The sequence below is a fragment of the Pelodiscus sinensis genome, chromosome 4, assembly GCF_049634645.1.
Source record: "Pelodiscus sinensis isolate JC-2024 chromosome 4, ASM4963464v1, whole genome shotgun sequence".
In the NCBI taxonomy this organism is placed as follows: domain Eukaryota; kingdom Metazoa; phylum Chordata; order Testudines; family Trionychidae; genus Pelodiscus; species Pelodiscus sinensis.
In genome coordinates, this window is record NC_134714.1 from 22,603,243 (window position 1) to 22,628,345 (window position 25,103).

The following is a 25,103-nucleotide window of genomic DNA, read 5'->3' on the forward strand; positions in this document are numbered from 1 at the left end:
TTGCTGGATCAGTGCATGATGTGATGCAAACCTGTAGATCAGTGGTCTCCAACCTTTTTACACCCAAGATCACTTTTTAAATGACAGACCAAGCCAAGATCCACTGCCCTGCCCTTTTCTATTCTCCTCCTCTCCATCACTTGCTATCCCCAATCCTTATACTGCTGCTTTCTCTCCCCCCCCCCCCCCCAATTCTTCTATAGGAAGAGGTTTCCCCAACATTTGGCCGGTCTAGACTGGACCAAATGTCAGAAAACTCCCTTCTTTTGGAAGTCCCCTTATTCCTTGTAGAAAGAGGAATATAGGGGTGACCAAAAGAGCATGTTTTCTCTTCCACTAAAAAAAGCAGAGGGGGGACAGGGGGGACAGGTTTCTGCAGTGGGGGAGCAGGGGACAAGGTTCTGCGGCGGGGGACAAGGTTCGGGCAGCAGGGACAGGGTCAGGGAGTCCCCTATACCAGCCTCAGAGGAAAGCTTCCTTTGCGCGCTCCCTCCGAGGCCGACCCCCCCTCCCATGGGGGAAGGAAGCCCTGTTGCACGCCACTGCCAGGCCTGACTCCCCCCTCCCGTGGAGCAAGGAAGCCAGCACACGCAACCCCTCGGGGCCAACCCTCTCCACCCCATGCGGAGCAGAGAAGCCCGCGCATGTGACCTCTCGGGGCCGACCCTCCCCCACGCGGAGAAGGGAAGCCCACACATGTGCTCCCTCCGGGTCCGACTGCCCCCTCCTGCAGAGAAGGGAAAGCCTCTTGGGGACTTACCCACTAAGTTCCCAGCTGGGGAAAGGAAACAGCTAGCGCTGTTTCCAGAACCCCCGTAAGTGATGCACAGCTGTAGGACTTCCATCCACCCCTCAGGAAGCTGCTACTACCTCCATTGTTGCTTGAGGTAGGTAGTGGGGCTTCTTGGGGGTGGGAGGAAATGGGGGGCCCAGAATGCCTCGCGATCGACTGGTTGGTGACCACAGCTGTAGATAGACTACCACAGTGGTCTCCAACCTTTTTAAACACGAGATCACTTTGAATTTAAATGCAATCAAAGATCTACCTCAAATATAAATACCCTTCCCCCGCCTCCTTCCCTTCCCTTCCCCGAGGCCTCACCCCCTGCTCACTCCATCCTCCCTCACTTTCACCTTGCTGGGGCAGAGGGTTGGGGTGCAGGCTGTGGTCTTGGATTAAGGGATCTGGAGTGTGAGGGGGAGCTCTGAGTTGCTTTTGGGGCGGGCAATAGGGATATAGGAGGGGATTGGGTGTTTTGATGCAGGGGTGCCTGAGGTGAACAAGGGGGTTCATGACTAGAGGAGGAGTTTGGGATGTGGGCTCCAGCTGGGCACTGCTTACCTCAGGTGGCTCCTGATTGGTGGTGCAGTGGGGCTAAGGCAGGCTCACCCCTGCCTTGGCGCTGGATCACTCCCTAAAGTGGGCAGCAAACTCCCTCCATCCAAAGTCCTGTTGTGCCCCCTCTCTGCTTTGTAGAGAAAGGACACAGAGTGGAAAGGGGCACCTTGACATCAGCACCCCTTCCCTCCCTCCACTGACCTGGACAGAAAGGAGGCTCTGCAGAGGGAGGGGCAGCTCCAAGACAAAGGGCAGGAGGTGCACAGCAGTGAGGGGAAGGGTAACTGAAGTGCTGGCACTTGGTGGCCTCTTGGCCAAACCAGTGAGGATCACCTGTCAGAGGCTGTGGTAGTTGGTCTAAAGCTGTGGTCACCAACCCATCGATCACGAGGCCACGACCAGTCAACCGCGAGGCATTCAAGCATCCCCACCCTCTATTTTCTCCCCATCCCCAAGAAGCCCCACTACCTACCTCTAGTGTAGTGCCAGCTTCCCGTGGGGTGGACGGAAGTTCTGGGTGAAGCTCACATCACTTCCCGGGGCTCCGGAAGTGCGCCGGCTGCTCCCCTCCCACAGCTCTGTCATGTGCTGGGGGAGGGGGCGTCGGCTCCAGAAAAGGAGTCCGGCGGCTTCCCTGGGAGGGGTGAGTTGAGCACAGGGATTTCCCTGCGCTGCGGGAGCAGAGGTCGGCCCCGGGGTTTGGCCTGGGGAAGATCCCGCGGGGGTTTGTCCATGCGGCGGCAGGGGGGTTTGGCCCCAGAGCAGGTGCCCGTGGGGTTTCCCTGTGCCGCGGGGGAAGAAGAGGGCGGAGGAGTCGGGCCCGGGGGAGTCACATGTGCTGGCTTCCCTCGGGGAGGAGAGGGAGGAAGGGGAGAGAGAATCCTGGGAGGAGGCAGATGCAGCATACTCTCTGCTGCCACTGGCACCCCGCCCCCTGTCAGCACTCCCCACTCCCCTGTCCCCAGCTGCAGAACCCTGTCCTCTGCCCTCCCAGTACCCTTGTTCCCTCTCCCCTGCCCCCAGCCGCAGAACTCTGTCCCCACAAAACGTAGAATTATAAATGCTTCATTTTAGATGTAAATAGAATGAATAAAAAACAGACCATTTATTTCATAACTATAAACACATGATTTTAATTTTATATATCGCATAATTTAAAAATAAACTGTTTATCAGAGTAAGTAAGGGGTGGGGATAGCAAGATGGACAGGAGGAGAATAGAGAGGGCGGCGCTTCAAGGAAGGGGCGGGGCTGTAGATCTTCGCCTGTTCTGAGATTTAAAAAGTGATCTTGGTGTAAAAAGGCTGGAGACCACTGGTCTAAAGGTTCTGTCTACAGAACTACCAGATCACAGCTTAAAAGATTTCTGGGATTGGCACTTGTGCCAAGAAGGCTGCTAACAATCCCTATGCTCTAGTTAAGTGAGCACTTACAACTGCAGGTGGAGGTATCTTTGCCACCTTGTAACAGTAATGGATTCAGGCTATGATCCTGGATGAGATCCTCTTCAAAGATACAGAGCAACCTTTCATCCTAAATACCATGCGATGAACAGCTGCACTGACTTACAGAAAGGTTTCATGCTGTCTATATAGAAAGTCAGGGCCTGCCTGACATTCAGGATGCAAAGCTTCCATTTTTCATCTAAAAGAATGGAGTTTTGAGCAAAAGACTGCTCAGGATATTCACCAGTATGACACTAAGACAAAATTTTGGGTAGCAACCAAATTTTTTCCTTGAAGGCAACCATAGAGAGCATTTCTGAAATTAGTGCCCTGATCTTCAATACCTTATGGAATAATGTTCTAGCAGAGATGAGGAACAACGATGCCACAGAAAAATCATGGATTGAATCACTGGGTCTAGACACAAGAGAGAAGCAAAAAACAAACAACAACCCCCCCAAAAAAACCCAACCCCACCCTTTTAATTTAATGCTTTTTAAAAAAGTGTAGTATTTTTGGGTACATCTACATTGCCCAGATATTTTGGAACAGCTACCCTATGTCAACACAAGCCACCTATTATTTCAAAATATTTTTTGAAATGATGAGTGTGCTATTCCGCCATCCTGGTAAACCTTGTTGCACGAGGGATAAGGGATGACTCGAAATAGAATGTAATTTTGAAGCTTGGCGCTGTGTAGGCACACCAAATTTAAAATATGAAAGATTAGAGATAAGATATGCAGTTTGCACTGCACAAAATGCGTATCTTATTTTGAGTTAAGGGTGCGTCTACAGCACCCTACAGTCAAATGACTGAGGTTGCTTTTCTTTGGTGAGCCTCATTATGCCTGTTGGAACTCAAGATATTGATACTTACAACTGGCTTTCCAGGTTCGCATCTTATAATCTGGTGCACAGGCGGTTCTTTGCAAGAGAGTCTCAGAAAACTGATCACAGCAGTACGAAGTGTCAAGTAATGTAATTTTCAGAGCATTTCCTCGAGTTTGGAAATTTATCAGCACCTACATAAGAGTCTTTAGAATTCTAACATAGGTAGGTTGTTGTATTTAGCCATAAGTTAGTTCAATGTTGCTTTACATTTTGATAAGTTTGTGTTAAAAGGCTTCCAGTACAAGTACTTGTACATTGAATGATGTGGAAAAAAACATTTAATTCCAATTGCTTTGATCTTAGATCTTGAAATCGATCACAAAATTTCTGAAGTAAATTTGTGCATACCCTGGCATACTCTACTGTTGATACAAGCTTTTTTGTCCCTGAAGGATTGGTAAATTTAGATTCAAATTATCTGACTTCTGAAAGAAGGGAAGAAAGAAGCTGGTTATGCCCTTGCAATTTGACATCAAGATCAGACAAGCACTGAACAACATCAATATTGAATGCAAGGTCACAAGGCCATTTGGGGGTGCTCAGCTCAGCCACAGGTTTTCCCTTTACCTCCATGAAAAATTTCACTTTATTCCTCAATTCATAGAACTTCATAAGCATACTCCTTTGTCTCAGCCATCACACTTCACAATAAACTAACGCATGACACTCAACTTCAAGGTCTTTCAACAGCTCTTTAAACTGGCAGCTGTTTAATCCTTCACTCTTGATGAAGTTAATGCTGGATACTGCTATCGACATTACATTGTTCAGTAATGTGGACTGCACACACAGATTCTCTTTATGAATGATGCAGTAACAGACAACTTACTTGGATCAAGACCAAGGCGATCCCTTTCTTTCTTAAGGCAACTAATCCCTTCCAAGTTCAACCATAGATGAAGCACCATCAATAAGAAGACTGCTCAATTTTTCAAATGATAACTGAAGCCTGTGCGCTGCTGATATAATCTTCTCAAAAATGTCTTCACCTGTGTGAGGTCATGCCTGGATACTAAAGAAAATAAGTGCTCTCAAATCTCAAAACCTGGTGTGATTCCACACAGGAAAAGAGCCAGCTGGGTTGTACCTGTTAATGTCTCGTCTCATCAATAGCCAGAGAATAGAATGCCAAATCAGCTGCAGAATCTTTCAGAGACATTTTAATATCCTGAGCCATATCCTGACTTCTAGCTGATGCTGTCCTGAAAGATAAGCTCACACTCCTAATAATTTAAGTCTCTCTGGTGCCAGTAAATTTGCAGCTGTAATGCACTTTTTTTTTTTTTTTTTTTTTTTTTTTACACACACACACACAAACTCTCCTTCTTAAATGAAACCAAATTCTTTCTGCAATAATTTCACTCACCACATGGACTGTGTTATGAAACAAGTTATCTCCTTGTGTTTCTGTGAAGATTGTTTGCTGCATATTCAAATCATTTTTAGATGCTTTAATTATATCTGCACGTAGCTGTTTATGATATTCTTCATATTTGATAACCTTTGCATTTATCTTCTTAGGTTTGATTTTTTTTCCCAAGACAAAAGTTACTTCTCCACAAATGAAGCAAATGGGCCTGAATTTCACCTCCACAAAAAAGGTATTTTTCCTTTTTCATTAGACACGTGACATTGTGTCACTTTTCTTTTTTTCCACTTGCACAAGACATTTTTAATTTGAAAAGTATTGGAACAATCTTCAAGCATCCGCCTGCACCATCAACACATCTGCAATAAGGAAAGCCAGCATTTTTACGATATGCTATAACAAAAAGATTTTTAACACACACACACACACACACACACTGGGGATGTTAAATTTCAATTGAGTAATCGATGGAAATTCCATCAACTATTCAATCAGTTATTTAATCAAAGGGGGGGAGGCGCTCACTATCCCGCTGCCTTTGAAACATACAAAGTGGACAGACTACTGCCTCTCTTCCTTTGAAATGTACAAGACCTGCCTGCAGCTCTTGTACATTTCAAAGGGAGAGGTGCAGAGGGGACCTGGCCACCCCAGTCTCCCCACGCACCTCCTCTCCTGTCTGTAGGAGTAGGGGATACTAGCAGCATGCAGCTGGCGCTGAAGGCTGCACAAAGCGGCTTGGGGCTTGCCCCGGTGTCATCTATTCTTCTCTGCTCCGGGTGTCCTTTACAGGGAAAGGCTCTGGGGTTTGCACCGCTACCACCAGTGTCCCATTTCTCCCTGTTCCCGGCACCTAATGTAGGGAATGGGCTCAGTGCCTTGCCCACTGGGTTCCCTGTGCAGGGAAGGGACTCGGAGGTGCCTCACTGTTGCCCGGCTGCCCATTCCTCCCCATCTGAGCCATGCAACTATCCCCCTGCGCCTCCTTACCTGCCCCCCTGTCTGGCTGGGGTTAGATGCTGTAGGAAGCAGCAATGGGCCTTGCCCTGCTGCTACCCAGCATGGCTCTCCATTGTGGCCACCCATGCAGTAAAGGAGCTCTGAGGCTTGCTTTGCTGCTGCCTAACTGCCCAGCATGGCTGCCTGCTCTGGTTACCTCACCAGCATACGTAGAATGAGGGGCAAGAAGTAGTGCATGACTGGGCACTGCAGGAAGGAACACTGGACAGCCACTGGACCCCCCTCAGGCTAGAGTAAGTTGTGCCATGAAGCAGATCTGCATTACAGCAACCAGAAATGTTCTAGGACAGGAGTAGGGAACAGGCAGCCAAAGGTTTGAAGGGAGGACCCAGGATCCTGCGGGGGACTGACTCCTACCTGCACATGTAGGAGTGCTCCAGCCCTTTCAGAAAACACACAATCATGAGCTCAGTTCCCTCTAAGCTGCACAGATATCCAATAAGCCCCACGCAGGGCTCAGGGCAAGCGCACAGAGCACCACTTCTGCCTGCAGCATGGTGCTGCTGTGACAGCTTTGGCTGGGCTAGCAGGGAGGCACCCCTCCTCCCCAGTCTGCAGCAGCTCCACGATCGGGCTGAGGGAGGAGGTGCCCGTACCAGGTGCACCTTCCATGGCCCCCATGCAGCCTAACCTGGACATGCCCCAGCTGGAGGATAGGCACTCTGACCAGCTGTCCACTGGAGCTGCAGCAACCATGGAAAGATGCTGTGATGAGTTCTCTCCTCCCCAGGCAGCCTGTGCACTGAACCCCTTATCCCCACCCCACCCCAGAGCCTGCAATTCCCCAGCCCTCACACCCCTGAACCTCCACCCTGCCCCAAACCTGAGTCCCCTTCCACACTCAGAACCTCTTTCCCCCCCACCACATGAATTTTGTTGTGTGCACCAATATGAAGGTGATGTGTCACAAATTGGTGCACATAATTTATTCCATTCAGGGTGGAACATTTTAGAGGGATCGCTGGTCATGGAATTGGAAAAGGGGCCTGCCCTGGATCAGGGGATGTAGTGCCAAGATAACAGTCAGGAGGACCTTGATAGAGTAAAAAGGGCAACCCTTGAAGTTTCAGATGCAACAAGTAATCCAGGATATCCTCCATCAAGGCTCGCTTGGCCCGAAGGTGTGGCTCTAAGGCCCAGTATTTGAACCTTTTCCACTTTGCTAGGTACATTGCCTTGGGTTTCCTGCTGTCAAACTTGATGAATGAAGGCTGAGCATGCTCTTCTGTCCACACAACTTTTCAACAGCCAAGCTGTCAGGTGCAGTGCTTCCAGGTTCAGATGGAGCAAGCTGCTGTGGTTCTGTGACAGATCCAGTAAGAGGCAGCGGAAGGGGAGCAGCTGCTTGCTGATAACTGCAATGGCATGATGAACCAGTACTAAGAGGATGACAGTACTAAGAGGATGACTCTTGCACACTCCCACTTGACCTTCACTGGGACCACATTTATCAATGACACCAACAAAAAGGAAAACACGAGTGTGCCTCCATCCATAAGGTGTCTCAAAAGGAATCTCTCTCCATACCCTGGATGGAGAAGCCTGGGTGGACTTCCTGTTCTATCTACCTAAGTAGTTCCCCACCTTCAGAAAATACTCTCTACCTTCTTCTGAAGGAGGTGACAAAATGAGAAGGTCCTGCTGAGGTGATCTGCCCAGACATTCCTGGAGTAAGGGATATGGGTCTCAATCAGATGAACTGTGTGCACCACACACAAGTCCCACAGGCTGAGCACCTCTTGACAAAAGGCTGAGGATCTGACCTTCCCTGGCTGTTGATGTAGTACATCAAGGCAGTACTGGTTGTCAAAACCTTTCCTCTCAGGTGGGACAAGAACGCCTGGCAGGCCAGGTGAATTGTTCTGAGTTCCCTGACATTAACATGAAGGGCTAGGTCGCCCCATTCCCAGCAGCATTGAGTACTGAGCTTGCCCGAGTGGGTTCCCTTACCAGATTCGAGGCATCAGAATCCAAGGTCAGCGATGGGGATGGGACCATAAAGTGAACCCATTAGAGCACCAATTTGGGTTCCAGTCATCAACGCAGGCACAAAAGGATGTGTCTCAGTACCATGAACACTAGGTCCAGGTAGTGTCTGTTGGGCATATAGACCAAGGCCAGCCATTCCTGCAGTGGCCAAAGATGAAGTCACACATGACTGATCTCAAACACGGACAAGGTTATGTAGAGATAGACAGGTGTGGGCTGCAGTGAGCAGATGCCTTCCCAAATGGTAGATTTGGTCTGTCGTAGCCTAAAGCCATGCTTCTGAAAGGCAAGTTTTGGCCTGCGTGGAGTCAAGAATGTCCCCGAATGACTCTGTGTTAGATGGGCCTTAATGTGGACTTTTCTGTATTTATCAAAAGGCCCACGCGTGGCTAGTACATCGCACCAAGTTGAGGCTCTTCTGCACCTTATTCAGAGACTCACTCTTCATGAGCTAGTCATTGAAATATGGAAACAGCTGGCTGGACCCCTCCCTGCAATGTCTGAGGTAAGCAGCCACCGGTGCCACGCACTTTGTGAACGGCTTTAGAGTCAAAGAGTCGTGTTGTAAACTAGAAATGGCATCTTTCCACTACAAAATGGAGGCAGTGCCAGTGGCTTACGAATATAGAAATTTAGAACTAAGAACCTTAAGTTGTGAGAGATCCAGGGATGGTATAATGGAGGCCAGGCAAACCATGCGAAACTTCAACTTCATGAGAGATTTGTTGACATGGAACATGCCCAGGATGGGTCAAAGGCTATCTTTTGGGATTATGAAGCACTGGCAATCTCCTCCACAGCCACCAGACACAGGAGGTGCTCGACCTCCTTAACAAGGAGTTGCTTGTGAGAAGGGTCCCTGAAAAGGGACAGGGAAGTGTTATGTCTAAGTCCCATCAGCCTGATGTAACCTGCAACCAGACCAAGCAGCAGGGAAAAAGGCACTTAATCCAAAGAACTGGTTAGGCAACGTTCAAAGGTGTCATCAAAACAAGCATTCCTGCCCTTCAGAATTCTTGGCATGGCCAGCCTATGCAGGCAAGCAGGAGGTAGAAGGGTAGCAGTGACTGAAGGAGGCTTCCTCCCCCCCCCCGCAACCTGGTCTGAACTGAGACCGCCACAGCCTCAATGGCAAGGGCAGCCAGAACAGCTTATACACTGATTGTAGTATGTGGGATATCCAGAGAATGGTTGATGGCCTTGGTGGCCTTCATCCCATGCAATCTCATATCAGTTTGCTCCGAGAACAGATCATTCCCATTAAAAAGAAGGTCTTGAATAAACATCTGCATCTCCAAAGAGAGACCGGCAATCTGAAGCAAGGAGTTGTGCCTCACAACCATCCCAGATACCACCATCCTAATTGCCAACCCTGCCACATCCCATAACATCTAATGGGCACAGTGGGCTGCCAAGGGGCCTTCCTGCACCACTGACCAACTCCTGGGCCAGTGTTGGCACATGGGATCCTTGATGGAGAGTGTCCCATAAATCAGAGTTAAAATGGCTGAGGAGGGCCTCTAACTGAAATTGTAGACTTGCAGTGGAATAAGTTTCCCTTCTGTACAAGTAGCATCTCTTGGCCTCCTGATTTTGTAGGATGGAACTGTCTCCTTTTTATTGGCAGTGGAGACCACCAATGAGCTGAGGGGAGGGATGGTAGGGAGATATTCCAAGCTTCTGGTAAGCACAAAGTAATTTTTCTTGCCCCACTTTGAGATAGCAGGGATGGAGAAAAATGTCTGCCAGATGACCTTGGCAATATTTAGGACCCCTATGTGCATGGGTAATACAATACATGTAGGGGCAGAGGCTGGCAGGATGCTGAACAGAGCATTCTTTTACTCTACCATCTCCTCCACTTGCAGGCCCAGGTTGTTAGACAACTGTCGGAGCAAGGCTTAGTGTTCACTGAAGTGTTCAGGAGTGTTGGCACTGGAGGGCTTATGACCATACATCCCTTTTTTCCCAGGACAGTCCTGGGCTTAAGGGTTGTGTCCCGATAAAGGCAGCAAATGTCCCAAAAAAGCCAGTGGGATCCGACTACAAATAGCACCATCATTTCCACCCCTCTCTGGGACACCCTCGTAGACACCCAGCGCTAACACAGCACAGAAGCAATGTCCCGCCTCCACCTTGCACATAAGCAGCTCCCTTGCTGCTTCGCATGGGTACCCAGGCCCGCTGTCAGTGGCACACAGTGTCCGGAACGCCAAGCTCCCCTGCAGCTGTCTGGCATGCCCTCCCGTCTCTTCCCTGCTGCTGTGGGACTGCCTCTGCCACGTGCAGCTTCCAGCCCAGCCTCCTCTATCCACAGGCAGCCGCTGCTGCTGACTGAGGCGGAGGGGCGCTAGTTGGAGCCGATGAGCTGCTCCTCCGAGCTGCCAGCAGAGTCCCGGCACAGACCACACAGAGCGCTGCAGAGTGGGGTACGTTTGGGCTCTGCCAGTGTGCTCCGTGCACGGCCCTCTCACCTCGCCCCTTCACACTCCTCTGGAGGAGCAGCAGTGCACAGACCCGCTCGTACAGCTGTGCTCCACAAGCCGGGTCTGGAGGAATGGGGGCTTCCCCCTGTGCCCCTGCTAATGTGAACCAAAGCTGGTGCAGGGACTGCAGTAAAATTAGCACTGCGGGCAGCCCAGCTCCAGGCCCGGCAAGCAGCCCTGTCCTAGAAGTGGCTGGGGCTGGGGATGGGACAGCGGGGACTTCTGGGGCCTGATCACAGACTCCAGCCCTGTAAACTGGAAGGCAAAAGGTGGGGGTGGGAGAGGGACAGGGGAAAAACTAGGGGGAAGGGGGCTGTGAGAGGAAAGTGCTTGTGCTGAGGGGAGGGGGGCAAGGCAGGAGAAGAAAGGGGAAGGCACCAAGGGACAGGGTGGAGGAGAGACAAATGCCAGGGGACCAAGTGCAGACAATGAGGAAAAGGGCAGGAGGAGGGAGGAGAGGTGTCAGTGGGGGTGTGAGGGTGGAGGGGACAGGGTGATGCTGAGAGAGGAGAGAAGAGGGGAGGGGAGGGACATTGGGGGCAAGAGGTGGTGCTGGGAGAATGGTAGAAAGAAGGGGTGGGCATAAGAGAGGTGGGAATGGAGCAAGTCATGTGTGAGGGCATAGAGGTGCATGGGGGCACTAGGGCAGAGGATGGTGCGGGGATGGGTATCAGGAAAAAAGAGGGCAAAGGGGGCAGGGGCAGTGAGGGAAAGAGGAGGCACCAGGAGAGTGCTGGGGTAAAGGTAGGTGCAGGTGCCAGGGGATTCTGGGGGTGAAGCAGAAAGGCAGACACCTGCAAGGGTATGGGGGGAGACTAGAAACAAAGGAGAGAGGCATGGCAGGTGTGTAAAGGGAGATGTTAGGAGAAGGGATGAGGAAGGGTCGCTCACATGATCAGAGGGGAGCTAGAGGAGGAGTGGGCACAGGGGGGAGAGAAGGGCTGGTGCGGGGGGGGGGGGGCAGGTCCCATGAGAGCTGAGGGCAGTGAGAAGGGCAGGAGTCAGGAGGAGGATGAGGAGTGGGGGGGCAGTAGGCACCAGGGGAGCTGATGGAGGAAACAGGGTAGCAAAGGGAAAAGGTAGAGGTTTATAAGGTATTTATTAATAATTTGGGTGCCACAGTGGCTCATCCAAACAAGCCACTTGAACTCAGTACTGGTGCACAACACAGAATTCATTCCGTGCATGGGAGGAAACTCTTAGAGAGAACACTTCCCCCACCCGAGGTAATGAGACACAAATTGGGTTAATGCAATTGCAGGATAGTTGCATGAGGGGGGTTGGGTTGGGGCCAAACGCATCCCTATTGGTATGAGGACGGTGGGAAAAGTTCTTGGGGGGGCTGTCACATGACACCTTTTAACTCTGGTCATGTGTCCATCTTGATCACGAGAGTGTTACCTGCAGAGACGGGGCGAATGGGGGTCAGGAGCGTAGTTAGTGGGGTCAGGAGTGTGGTTAACAGAGGTCATGGGGTGTGGCTAATGTGTCCCTAATTTTGGTTCAGAAAACATGGTCATCATACTTATGGGGGATGAGGAGGAAGACTGAACTGATGGTGCTTGCTGCTGCTTCTCCATGGAGGAGAATGAGTTGGGCGTAGGTGCCACCTCCTAAGTACTGAACATCAACAGTGCTCCCATACCGAGCCTGGTGCCAATAGTGCTGTTCCACAGTGGCGGCTGACTAGTGAGCTAAGGGTAACACCACAATGACTGGAACTTCAAGTGTTCAAACATGATCATTGAGAAGGCCACTGCCCTGATGCCACCATTGGCTCAGATGCCCAGTCTCATCACTGAAGTCAAAGCAACAGGCCAAAGCATCCCTTTGTTTCAGAGGTGCCACCTTCCAGGGACTGGAGGGACTATCGAGGCCTGAGCTTGCCTCAAGACCACAGACACTAGAGACAAGTGCCCCACATGAGGGGGCAGGTACTGATAGTGTGGCAGCAAGAAGATTGGAGGCAGGAAGAAAATAGTGCCAACGTGCTGGTGACCAGGAACAGTGCCAAGGCAAAGATGTCTGGGATTGCAATCAACATTAATAATAAGGGGACCAGTACGTTCCCATTGGTGAACCACATCCAGAGGATAGTAACCATGACCACAGAGCCAGAGACCAATGGTAAATCCCAGTCAATCTATCCAATGGTATCAGCATCCATCAGTTCAGAGGTGGATAGTCTGTGCCATTGTCTCAAGGGATCAGTGGTAGCCTTATTGACTGGCTTGCCCTCTTGTGGAGCCTTAGTAGAAGGCTGCAACACTGGTTGCACTGTCAGTGTGGGCAGAGCCCCGTGCTTCCATGGCGCCACGGTTTGCAGTGCCACAGTTTTCAGTGAACATTAAGCCTTGCTCCAACAGTGCTGTCAGCAGAAAGATCTGGCCAGTCCTGCTCACAGGAGGCTGTATCCCTAGCTAGAAATGGTTGATTGTGGGGCTCCAGTGGGGTCAGGCAATTTTGGGCAGACTCTTTGCTCATTGTCAACTGGCCTTTTCTTGTTGAGGCTGGGGAGCAATATTTCTTTGCTCACTTCTTAGGTAGTGGCAACAAACTTTGCGTAGACGCTGAGGTGCTAAGCAATTCATGGTGGACTGGCTCAATATGCCAAGTAGAAAAATTCCAAAAGGAGAGCTTGAGCCTGATTTCTCTCAGCCTCTTTAAGCAGAGGGAGAGAAAGTTCTTATAAGTCTGCCCCCTCTTTAATGTGTGCTTCTCTCAAGCACTAGATGTAGCTACCAGGCATAGAGCTGTTAAACAGGAATCACAGGGCTTAACGACTGGAGATCAGGGCATGCTCCACCAGGACCTAACTAACACTGACTACTACAATTAACAGGTATTTAATGCTAAGGACAACTAAGTACAAACCTAAGGGCACAAATTCAAGATAAGGAAAATCCTGAAGTCCTTGACAAGCAAGGAAAGGAACGCCAACTGACCACCAAGAAGGAACAGAGAGGGCACAGGGCCAGCAGCGCCTAATATACCAGCATATTAGCACGGCACTAAAGGAGCCGACTATCAATATCACTAAGGCAAAAATCTCCCATGTAGGGATTTTAAAGTTTATTTTAGTAATCATGTAGCTGCACAAATTTTAATGGTTACATGGTTACTAAAATACTCCGAGGGTGGGGGCAGCAGCTAGCCCCACTCCTGTTGGACCCTCTGCCACTCCACGCTGTTGCCTTTGTATCAGAGGTATCAGCAAAGGGTGGCAGGGGGCTCCCCAGGAGCAGGGCCAATGGCTGATGCCCCTGCCCCTGGGGACTATGGAATAGCCACGTCACTGCTAAAATCTGATACAGTTACGCGACTATTCAATTACACACTATTCTAATATACCTAGTCAAAAGCAGTTCCTACCCTTGTAAATTTCTTGACTTACTTATTACTATTATATCAATTAAGGTAAAAAAACACAAATCACTGAAAGGCAACAGAATTAAAGGTATTTTCAAAATTAAAGACATTTTCTATATATAAAGAAAAATGTTTCATAAAACTCTGAAGTTGCCATATGTATGCTCATGAAAAAAATCCACTGAAAAAAATTAATGATTTATCAGTGCAGTCCACATTGCTAAGTCTTCTTAAAAATAAAGACTACCTTCCACAAAGTTCACGTAAGAAACTAATTTCCACTACTAGAAAAAAAAAAAACATACACTTTTAAGAAATTCACTCACAAATAAAGACAGACGTCTGATTACACGTTTGTGTCAGTAATCTTAATGAAGATTTCAGCATTTACAAAACATGCCACATTTTTGGGATAGCAATTAAAGCTTTCACTAAAAAAAAAAAAAAAAAAAAAAAAAGACCACTGAATGCTCATAGCCAAAAAACAAAAAAGGCAGAAACTATAAAAACATTAGTATTTTCTCATCACTTTGTGTGTATATGTGGGGGTGGGGGGGAGAGAAGGGAACTTTTTCTTGGTTCTTTTAGTATGTTGGAGAAGTCTTATTTTATTGGTCCTCAAGAGAATAAAGCACAATTTTGTAATTGGACTAATATTCTTGAGAGAAACGTGCTACTATTCTTCTCCATCCAGGAACCTGAAAGTTTTAAAAGTAAAACTTTCCGCAACTGTAAATTTCATGGCCTACAACTTCAGCATTTGAATTTACTCTATGTGATAGCAAATATACTGAGAAGTGATCAACGAGATAGCGGCAATGCAAGACCGAGTGTCACAGATTGCTGGCCAGTATCTAACACACTTCAATAGTGCCCACAAAAGCTCGTGATCCTAGATAGATTAGATAAGATAGATATATTTTTAGTCTCTAAAGGATGTATGTACACAGCAGAGCTAAAGTTTAATTAAGCTATGCAACTTCAGCTACATCAATTATGTAGCTTAACTCAAAATAGCTTAATTCGACTGCTGGCGCTGTCTACACAGCAGGAAGTTGAAGAAAGAACACTTCCCTTACTCCTCGTGAAATGAGGGTTACCATGAGTGAGAGTAAGAAGTCTTCCAGCACAACATTATTTTGAATGTATGTTTTTTAATGGAGATATACCTATCTCATAGAACTGGAATGGACCTTGAGAGGTCATTGCGTCCAGTCCCCTGCCCTCTTGGCAGGACCAAGTACCATCCCTTGGTACTTGTAGTATAGACACGCACTATGTTATTTCAGAATGATGTCAATTATTCTGAAATAACACTGCTGCACTGACGCACTCTAAGGTACTACAGGATACTGAGCTAAATAGACCATTGGCCTGACACAAAATAGTCATTCTTCTCTGATGTTCAAGGTGAGAAAAAAATCCCAACTAACATACCACACTTACCATTTAACAGCTAGATAAATCTCAGAACGGCCTTTTTAAAACAAAGCCATCAGCCAAAGATAGCATTGCAAGCAAAGCGTACAGCAGACCTGGGCAAAATATGGCCTGTGGGCCACATCCGAACCTCCAAGCCACTGGATCCAGCCCGTGGACGCAGCAGAGAGCCCCAGGCAGGCTCCCCTGCTTGCCCTACAGCCCCTCACATCACTCAGAAAAGCTGCTGCAGGGCCATTTCTCTTTAAAAACTGAGAGCCCGAAGAAGGAGGAGACTTCAGGTGTAACTCCCACTCCCAGCTAATCCCATTTGTCTGCTTCTGGCCAGAAACTGGCCAATGAGAGCTGCTTGTCTGAACAACAGGCAGCACACAAAACACCATGCCCCCACTCCTTCAGCTCAGTTATTCACACAAGTGCATGGCTGTGCAGCTTGTGTAGACACAGAAAAGGCAGGCAGGAAGGCTGGCTGAGAAACTTTTTACGATTTACAAGCATTTAGCTCGGCAGGCAGTATGGGCTGCTGGCTGGTAAGTTTCGTAACCAGAGCCTACCTCTGGCACCCCAGCCCCCCCCCTTTCCCAACCCTCTGCCCCCCTTCTGCACCCAGACCCCCCCCCCAAGATCTGGCACCCTAATCTCCTGCCCCAGATTATAATCCCTAGGTTACAACCCAAACTTCTGCACCTCAGTCTCCTACCCCAAGTCACATTTCAAAGGAGGAATGCGTTAGTGCCTGTCAAGTAGCTGACAGCAAGTCAAGGTCAAACCATAGGTGACCAACAAAGCCAGAGAGTCTAGATTATTTCTGGTATTTCTAAAGTAAAAAACTTTATCTGTGTGTCACTGATTATATTTTTGCTTGTCAGAAAGAGCACAGTAACCATCAGATGATCTTGGTGGTCTAAGTGAAGCACGTTAGTTCAACATGTAATCAAAGTAAGACTAAGCATTGAATGAGCATGAATACTCAAGTACCATCTCACTATGTCAAAGTTGAAGTACATTTCAGGAGGCACAGTTGTTGTGGATTAGGCATAAAGTTAATAGACTAAAGACCTAGATTCTGATCTTCAGATAGAAAATTTTTGCACAACCTTAGGAAAATTGCTTCTCTTGTCCTCCATACATCAGTTTTACAAACTGGAAGATGGGAATAATGCTTACTCATAAATCACTGAGACCCACAGATGAAAAAAAATGCTATAAAAAGTCCAAATCATGTGTTCAGATAAGTGCTACAGAAATGCCTATAAATAAAATATTTGTGGGACATTGCTGCTTGTGTTGTCCCTGTTCTTTGAATAGAGGACTAGTTTCTAGTCCCTGCAATCTGGCATTTCTCACATGCATTAAATTCACTTGAAAAAACAACATATGCCAGTACATTTCTAAATCTGTTGGTGGTATAGAGAAGGATGTAAATATCTCTTTATCTGAAACATCTATTAGCCAAAGATGGGTACTGAAATAAGGGTTGTACTTCAAACAAGCACTCCTTTTATGTTAAATTCTAGATTACCTACATGAAAAATCTCCTTCAGAATGTCTACTTTTGGGGAGAATTCAGAACACAAGCTACTAAAACAGCTTTATTGATAGAACCAAGAGTTCAGGTTTCCAAGATTCTTCTTGTAGCTTTACCTTGGAGACTGAAAATACTAAGTGCATCATATGTGCAGGCCACATTCTCGTCCAGTCCAAATTCTTGTCAATGTACATTCCCCATCCTATTTTCTCCCTCTTCCACCACAAACAAACAAACAAACAAACAAACAAACAAACAAACAAACAAACAAACAAACTAATGAATTGTGACTATATTGCTCCTTCATAATAGGTAACACGAGGAGCCACATATAAAAGTGGCAGCATGTTTTTGCTCTGAAAAAGTGGCAGCATGTTTTTGCTCTGAAAAATTCACGTCAGGGAACTTTTTTTAAATGTAAAAGTAGTAACCCAGATCAAATTAAATAGCAAATCATATATTTATCCAGTCTGTCCATAGTAAAAGGTACTAAATAAGAAAATGACACAGTGTAATAGCTTTACTCTCAGCAAAATTTGTCACTTAGAAGTGTCTTGAAACCCCACAGTAAGGATAACTAAGCTAGTGGTTCTCAAACTTTTGTACTGGTGACCCCTTTCACAGAGCTAACCTCTAAATGTGTCCTCCTTTATAAATTAAACACCTTTTAATATCAAACACCATAATAAATTCCAGATGCAAAGTAGGATTTGTGGTGGAGGCTGACAGCTCGTGACCAGTGTTCACCCTAAGGTGCATGCCTGCGCAGCCGTACACAAAAAATTCTAAGCCCGGCCACCTCCTTCATAGGGCTGCGCATCAGTACTCACCTTCCTGCTGGTCCTGGAAGGGGAGTGGCATGGTTCTACCATGGCTGGGGCTGCACGTTGGGCGAGTTGCTGCCTCCGGGGGTTGGGGCCACATGGCAGGCAGGCTAGTGGCTGTTGCCAGGATACTTAAGTTCCAATTCTGCTAGCAAAGATGTCTATGCTCACACAATCATACTGAGGTCCCTTTGCACATTGGGACCTTCCTTAATCATAGGTATGATGAAAAAAATTTACCTTTTTCTTACTCATTTGGAATTAGCCACTGCCAGAGATAGGATACCATACTAGATGAACCATTTATTTATTTCTGAACACACCTGAACAAGTGCACTTGACCTCAATATTGGTGCATAAGACAAAACTCACTCTGCTCATGGATGGAAAATCATAGAGGGAACACTGCTCATAACCTCCCCCACATATTAACCTCATTACCCTCTTAGGGCTCCCAACCCCTACATTAGGAACCTGTGAACTAAGCTAAAATCAACAAAGATAATAATTGACAGATATAGGTTTTATGTTTGCTTATATAAATAAAGTCCAACCCCAGTCAAAAGGTAACAATTCTTCAATGACTTCATATTAAGTTAAAGATATGGGGTCAAACCAATTTACAAGGGAAATTCAAACTATTAATAGGACTTACATCATCCGCTACAGATTTGATCTCATATTGAGGAAGCCATAGACGCTGAGTATTATTTTCCCTTGTCAAACTTCAAAACACAATTCAACATGAATTCATCAACCAGTACATTATGATTAGGTTACACAGCGGTTAGCTATAAATGAACTGACCATGATAATATGTATCTTTAGTACCTCTCTGTTCATAACAAAAGTGAAGACTCAGTGAAGCTCACCAGAAATCTAACAGTCATTTTTCAAGGTAAAAATAAAAATACATACTATTGCTTTGTGTTGCAGTTCTTAGGTGGGAATGGGAGGTCAGCAAAATATTCTTTTTATACAGCAAAGAAACAAATATTTGAACTAAGATATTTACAAACAAGGACATAGAAAAGCATAGAACAGTGAAGCAGTTTTTCAGGGTATGGTCTGGGTGCATGGAAGTTCCAGATGCAGAAGGCAGGGTTGAGGTTCAATGGACGGGAAAGCAGGAAACAACACGTAGGTGTGCGTGGAGCTTCCCGCAGTCAAGGAGCTATCAGGAGGCAGGTTTAACCTAGTCTCAGCTGTTCTTTGAAAGGAAAGACAAGTCCCATCACCAGCAGCCCAACTTGGACTATTAGCAGAGCCCAGCACAGAGTAGAAGTCATAGGTGGGGAATCCCATGCCCCTCCTCTGTAGTGATTTCTCTCTGCTGGCTCCTCTAGGTGCCTAAAATGACATGCCTGTGCTATTGGGGAGGGGTGCTTCCCTATACTTCCACATTAGAAAATAATTTTTCTGTAGGCAAGTAAGGAAATCTGTGGGGGACTTTAACTTTGCAAGCAACATTCAATTAGTCGATAAGGGCACCTCCACTTTTGAAATATAGTAGGAGCCCTGTCAGCTCTTGCTACATTTCAAAGGTGGAAGCGCTACAGGGAGCACGGGGCCAGCAGGGGATTGCTTCAGTCCCCTGCTCCCTGCGGCCCGCCTGCTTTTGAAATGTTCTTGCTATATTTCGAAAACAGAAGCGCCACCAGTTCCCCACTACTCCCTCTCCCCACTTTCCCAAGACGGTGCTGGGAAGAGTTGGTTTTTAAGCAAGCTTCCCACAGCACCGGTTTCTGCTCCTTCCCTGTCTTCCTCTCTCTGATAGAATCAGCAAAGGGGCAGAGCTAAAGATGTTAAGTAACAGTTATTTTACTAGTCAAGTAGTCAATGGACTTTCCCTCAACTACTCAACAGGCACTTCCACATTCCTCCTTTGAAATGTACGAGAGCCCCATAGGGCTCTCGTACATTTCAAAGAAGGAATGCAGAACTACGCATGCAACCGGGGCCAGCAGGAAGTCCTGCTGACTCTGGGCTGCACACAGTTTGCCAACTTTGAAATGTACAAGAGTCCCCAGCTGACCACAGCTCAACATGGCATTTCAAAGTGGCAGCACAGCACAGAGCATTTTCTCAGAACCCGGAATCAGCTGGAGACTCCCCAGCTGACCATGGGTTTTGCAGGGCATTTCTCCAGAACCTGGGGTTAGCTGAAGACTCCCCAGCTGATCCCAGATTCTGCAGAAATGCTGCACTGGAACCCGAGAATCAGCTGGGGAGTCCCTAGTTCAGTGGTCCCCAATGCAGTGCCTGCGGGTGCCATGGCGCCCGCTGGGGCATTTGTGGGCCCCCGCCAACAACCTGGGCCGGTCCCGCCCCACGGGAGGTGCCAGCCCCAGGTACACAACACGCACCAGCGCCGGGTGCGCGGCGCTCGGGCAGCCCCAGCCCCGGGGCACATGCGGGCGCTCGGGCGCACAGCGCTCGAGCAGCGCCAGTGCCGGCCCCAGGAGCATGGCTCGGGCGGCGGCGCCAGCCCCATGGCGCTCAGACGGACCCAGCCCCGGGTCACATGCCGGCGCCCGGTGCAAGGGCATCCCCGTCCCCTGGTATACCTCCAGACGCGCAGGCCCGCCCCCCGGGGCGCCCGGCGTGTGAGTGGCCCCGCCCCCCGGGAGCCTCTAAAGGTTGGGGACCTAATTGATCCTGGGCTACATGCGCAGCAGAAGTACCACCTCTTCTCTCCCCCCTTTACTGCTTTCATTTGATAGAAGATGAGGAGGGAGGGGGAAATCAACAAGTCCTTAACATCCTTTGGTGGTGCGACTAGTTGAGTCGACTATCGGATAAGCACATGCTTACAAGATAGTTGACTAGTCACTTACATCCCTACATCAAGGACCAACCATAGTTGGCTTCATTTCATTGCAAGCACTTTTCAAAAGTTGTATGCACCTTTTTAAAACATCTTTTCTCTGTCAAAGTCGTCCTAGTGGTTTCCAAAAAACCAAACAGCTACCATCTAAGTTATATCAATGTGGGAAAGATTATACTCTTGAAAAGTGTTCTTTGTGAGAATAGTTGAGTAGACCAGATGCTATGACAATAATTACCTCATGTTCTTGGTTATCTTGTCCATCTTTACCACTTTTTCCACTTTTGCCCAATTTTGCAGGTTCCTGAAAATTAAACATTTGTAAGTTTTTCCAGCATCAAGCTTAATTTCAAACAGAATCAAATACTTTTTCAGTCAAGTAACTGATTGACCAGAGATCTGCATGAAAATATGCATTACAGAAGATTAAAGCCTAGAAATGTAATTATACAATTACAATTTCAGTCTTAGAAATTGTACAAATTCTCACACCTTCAAAATACTTTAAAAACAGTAGTTATTCCTCACAACATACCCATAAGATTAATTCATGAAAATTGCTTAAGAAAACTAAGGCAGAGTGCAAACGGTATGCACAAAGGCACAGTAAATCAGCCTTGATCTACCCTTTATTTTTAGCCTTTAGTGTAGCTCTGAATCCAGGGTAACCTGTTCTAGACCAAGCCATGGTATACAGCACTGTACCATGCCTATACAGATGTTTCCATCTACGTAACTGCAACAGCAGCTAAAAACCCAATGTTAAAACTGGGTCTATTACTAGGAATGTAAAATTCTGATTAATTGGCAAATCGAATAATTGATGAATATTTGATGCAAATTGCGATTAGCCATCCCCCACTGGCCCATGTTCCCTGCAGCATTTCAAAGTGGAACCACCGCACGGAGCCCAGGGTCAGCTGGGGACTCTGACAGAGGCAGCAATGGGGGGAGGGGAGAAGCAACTAGTTGTTCACATCCCTATCTGTAACCCAAGAGTTTCTCCTCAATATGAATGAGACCAAATCTACACTGGCACTTTACAGTGCTATAAATTTCTGTCTCAGAGGTGGGGAGGGGGAGAGGAAAAAAAAACCACACACACACACACCCCTCTGAGCACAGCAAGTTAGAGCACTGTAATGCACCAGTGTGATACAGCACCTGGAGCTGTGCTCCCTGCACTGTTAGCTTACTCTTCTCACAGAGGTGGTTAACAGAGCGCTAAAAAAGAGCTCTCCCAGCATTTATGCCATGGCCACACTTTCAATTTAAAACACTGCTGTGACTGCACTTTAAGTTGTTTTTAATCCAACGCTTTATCTACATTTAACACCTCCTATTTCTCTCACTACATGATAAAGGAAATAAAAGGAATACAAACATTAATGGTCTACAATTTTTTGGATCAATGCAGCATTTGTATTTTAAGGCACAAAAAACAACAACATCATAAGACAGATAAATCCACAAGCAAATGATACTGAACTGATGTGAAATTGCTTAAAGGGTTTGCCTGAAATCAAAGATGTAGAGAGAGCTATGTAGTGGAACAGGCACAGAATGGGAGTCAAGAGCTCAGTTCCACTCCTGGCTTTAACACCAAACAGAAGCGGGTAATTCACTAATCATGCAGTTGATTGAATTTTTATCAACTACACAATTAACGGATAAGGGAGGTTAAAGCTCCCAGCTCAGGCTGGGTATGGGAGCTACTTCTGCTGTGGCTCTGCAGTTTAAATGTAGTAAGAGCCAGGTGGGCAGACAGCCCAGCCCAGCCCCTGCTCTCGCCAGGTATGGGACCTACTCCCACTATGGCTTTTCAGTTTAAATGTATTAAGAGCCAGGCTGTCTGCTTGCCCACCCCACTCTTATTACATTTAAACTGCAGAGTCGCAGTGGGAGTAGGTCCCTCATTGCGGCTCTGCATTTAAATGCATGTAGTTGATAGCATTAACCAATAAGCTTTTGCCTATTAGTTAATTGACTATTATATCCCTCTACTCCCACTTGTCCTGATCTCAGTATGTAAGCAGCTTCCATGTAAAATCAACAGCAACAACGAAGTCTCCAATGGACTTCATGGACTCTTGAGAACAACTCCCCTTTTGAGGTAAAAGCTCTGGTTGGGCTGCTTTGCCATGTAAAGCAAGTCACTACATCTTTGCCTCAGTTGCCCTGTTTGTAAAACGGGACCAGTTTTATCACACTGGGGAGGAGATGGATCTATGAATGCAGTTTCAAGCAATGGGATATGGAAATTAAAGCAACAGAGTAAAGAGACTCAGGAAAATGCACTGATGCCAACCTTAAGAATAACCTCCCCTCCCCCAGAGACCTGCCCCGCTTTAAAAATACCCCTTCCCACACAAAGCAGAGATACCCACCTTGACCCAAAATTAATAGCTCGCCTCTCACTCCTACGTACACTCGATAAAAGCCACCTCCCGTTACTCTCGCCCCAAGCCATTACCCTTTCACGCCCCCAATAAATCCCCTCTGCCTCTCCGCCACGAACCCCAGTCTCTCCCCTCCCCAATAGGAGTGAGTCGGGCCCCAGGAACTGGGCGAAAAGAGGCAGCAGCGGCTGGGCTAGGCCCACCGCCCACCCACGGGGAGAGTTTCCCCGTTCCTCGCCGCCTCCCACAGGGAGCACCCCGGAGTCCCTCGGCAGCCCGCCCCGCCGCCTGAGCGCCCGCCTGTCTCCCCCGCGGCCAGGACCTGCCCAGCTCTCCCGGCGCTCGCCGCCCCTCAGCGGCTCTCCCCACGGCCCCTCTCCCGCAGGGGCCTGGCCCCGGGCCCTCCGCGCCCCAGCCGGGCTGACTCGCCTTCTCCTTCTTGTTTTTATTCGGCATGGCCGGTCAGTTGGGCGCCCGGGCCGGGAGCGGCGCAGCCTCCTGGGGTCCTCGCTCCGACTCCCCCGCCCCGCTCAGGCGCTTCCCCCTCTCAGGCTCCCAGCGGCGGCGGCGGCGGCAGCAGCCTTAGCTCCGCCCGGCCGAGCCGGGACGCCGCCTCGGCATTGGCTGTCCCCCGTCACGTGGGGCCGACGTCCCCCCCTCCCCTCTGTGAGCCAGGGGGCGGGGTCGTCTCTATCCCGGCGGCGGCTGGGGGAGTTGGTCGTGCCTGTGGAGCGGCCTCCTAGCGGGGTCGCCCCAGCCTCGCGCCTTCCCGCATCTCTCCTGCTCCCGCGGCTCAGACAGAGCAGCCCCCCTCGCAGGGCCCGGGGCAGAGTCGCTTCTCCGGCCCAGCCCGGAAGGAGGGGGAGCCCCGGACTAAAGCCGTAGCCAGCGCCTCAGGCAGAGCCGTTTCCCCGGGACGCAGACATCGCCCGATGGGCCTGTCTTTGGGGCTCACGTAATGCCCTTGGCCAGAAGCACAGCCCGCGCTCGCCCAGCTTCGCGCAACGCCTGGAGATAGGCTGAGGATTCAGTTGCTCACGGGAGGGCTGCTGTGGGCTCCGTTTTTCCAGACTTGGATATTGACTTCAGCAGAAGGCGGCCTAAGACCGGCTCCCCTATTGATCATCATAGAGGCTGAAGATGCTCAGCGTCTCTCGGGCTTAGATACCCCAGCATGTGATCACAGTTAACCCATGAGGAGAAGGTGCACGCTGCATGGGCGATAGCCTATATTAAATGTATTACATCTTAAAAAACAAATTGTCTAGTAGCTCCTTAAAGACTAACAAAACATGTTGATGGTATCATGAGCTTTTGTGGGCACAACCTGAAAAAGTAGGTTGTGCCCACAAAAGCTCATGATACCATCTACATGTTTTGTTAATCTCTAAGGTACTACTAGACTATTTGTTGTTTTTTAAGTTTTTCCTGTTACAGACTAACTTGGCTACCCCTCTGAAGCTATTAAATTTATTATCTTTTCTCTTTCAGTGGAGCTTTTATGTTGGATGAAACGTGCATTATTCTGTTAGCCCCACCTCCCTGCAAAGATTATAGTTTGAAAATGAACTACTTTTTGATCCATCCAAGTGAAATATAAAAGAACCATCCGAACGAAATAGAAACAAATAATTTTAATACAAATCCTCAACAAGTGAACATCTTTTCTTGTTTATCTTAAAATTATTGTATTACCATAGTGCTTAGGAGCTCTGCTCAAAGACTGGACTTAATTGTGTGAGATATGTTAAAGCTACAGAACAAAAAGATGATTCCTTCTCCAATGAGCTTACAATTAATGCATAAAACAAAGACAACAGGTACAGATAAGGAGTACAAGAAAGCATATCAGTCTTGTTGTAAATTTTTTTGTTGGCTTTATAGAAAAAGAATTTGAAGGACAATTTTGAGGGGGAATCGTGGTAACTTTACAGATATTTATGGAGAAGCATGGGAGAAAGTACTAAGGTGTTAAGAGAAAAAAGGGTGAGGCTAAGAAAAGGGTCTTTGTAGTATAAAACTGAATGGAAATGAGTCAAGGCCAGAGAGACAAGCGTTGTAATAACCAAGATGCAAGAGGAAAATGTAAACAAGTTTCAGCTGTATGAATGGATGGGAAGAACGTGTTGTAAAATATCCAACTAGAATTTTGTCAGATGTTCTGTTGGCTGAGA

At 47.9% G+C, this 25,103-nt stretch overlaps 1 protein-coding gene across 2 annotated transcripts in view; it reads right to left on the reverse strand.

Moving 5' to 3' along the window:
• Window positions 1-23,535, reverse strand: part of PPP2R5C (protein phosphatase 2 regulatory subunit B'gamma) — a 187,862-nt gene extending 164,327 nt beyond the window's left edge. The window contains exons 1-2 of one of the 2 annotated variants that reach the window (XM_014571983.3): window positions 23,359-23,535; window positions 20,769-20,834 (exon numbers count right to left, since the gene is read on the reverse strand). In XM_014571983.3, the coding sequence (XP_014427469.1) occupies window positions 20,769-20,834; window positions 23,359-23,385 (93 nt within the window). In that variant the 5' untranslated portion in view covers window positions 23,386-23,535. The remainder of the gene's footprint in view (window positions 1-20,768; window positions 20,835-23,358) is intronic. The other variant, XM_075926558.1, reaches the window with a different exon arrangement.
• Window positions 23,536-25,103: the final 1,568 nt, after the last annotated feature.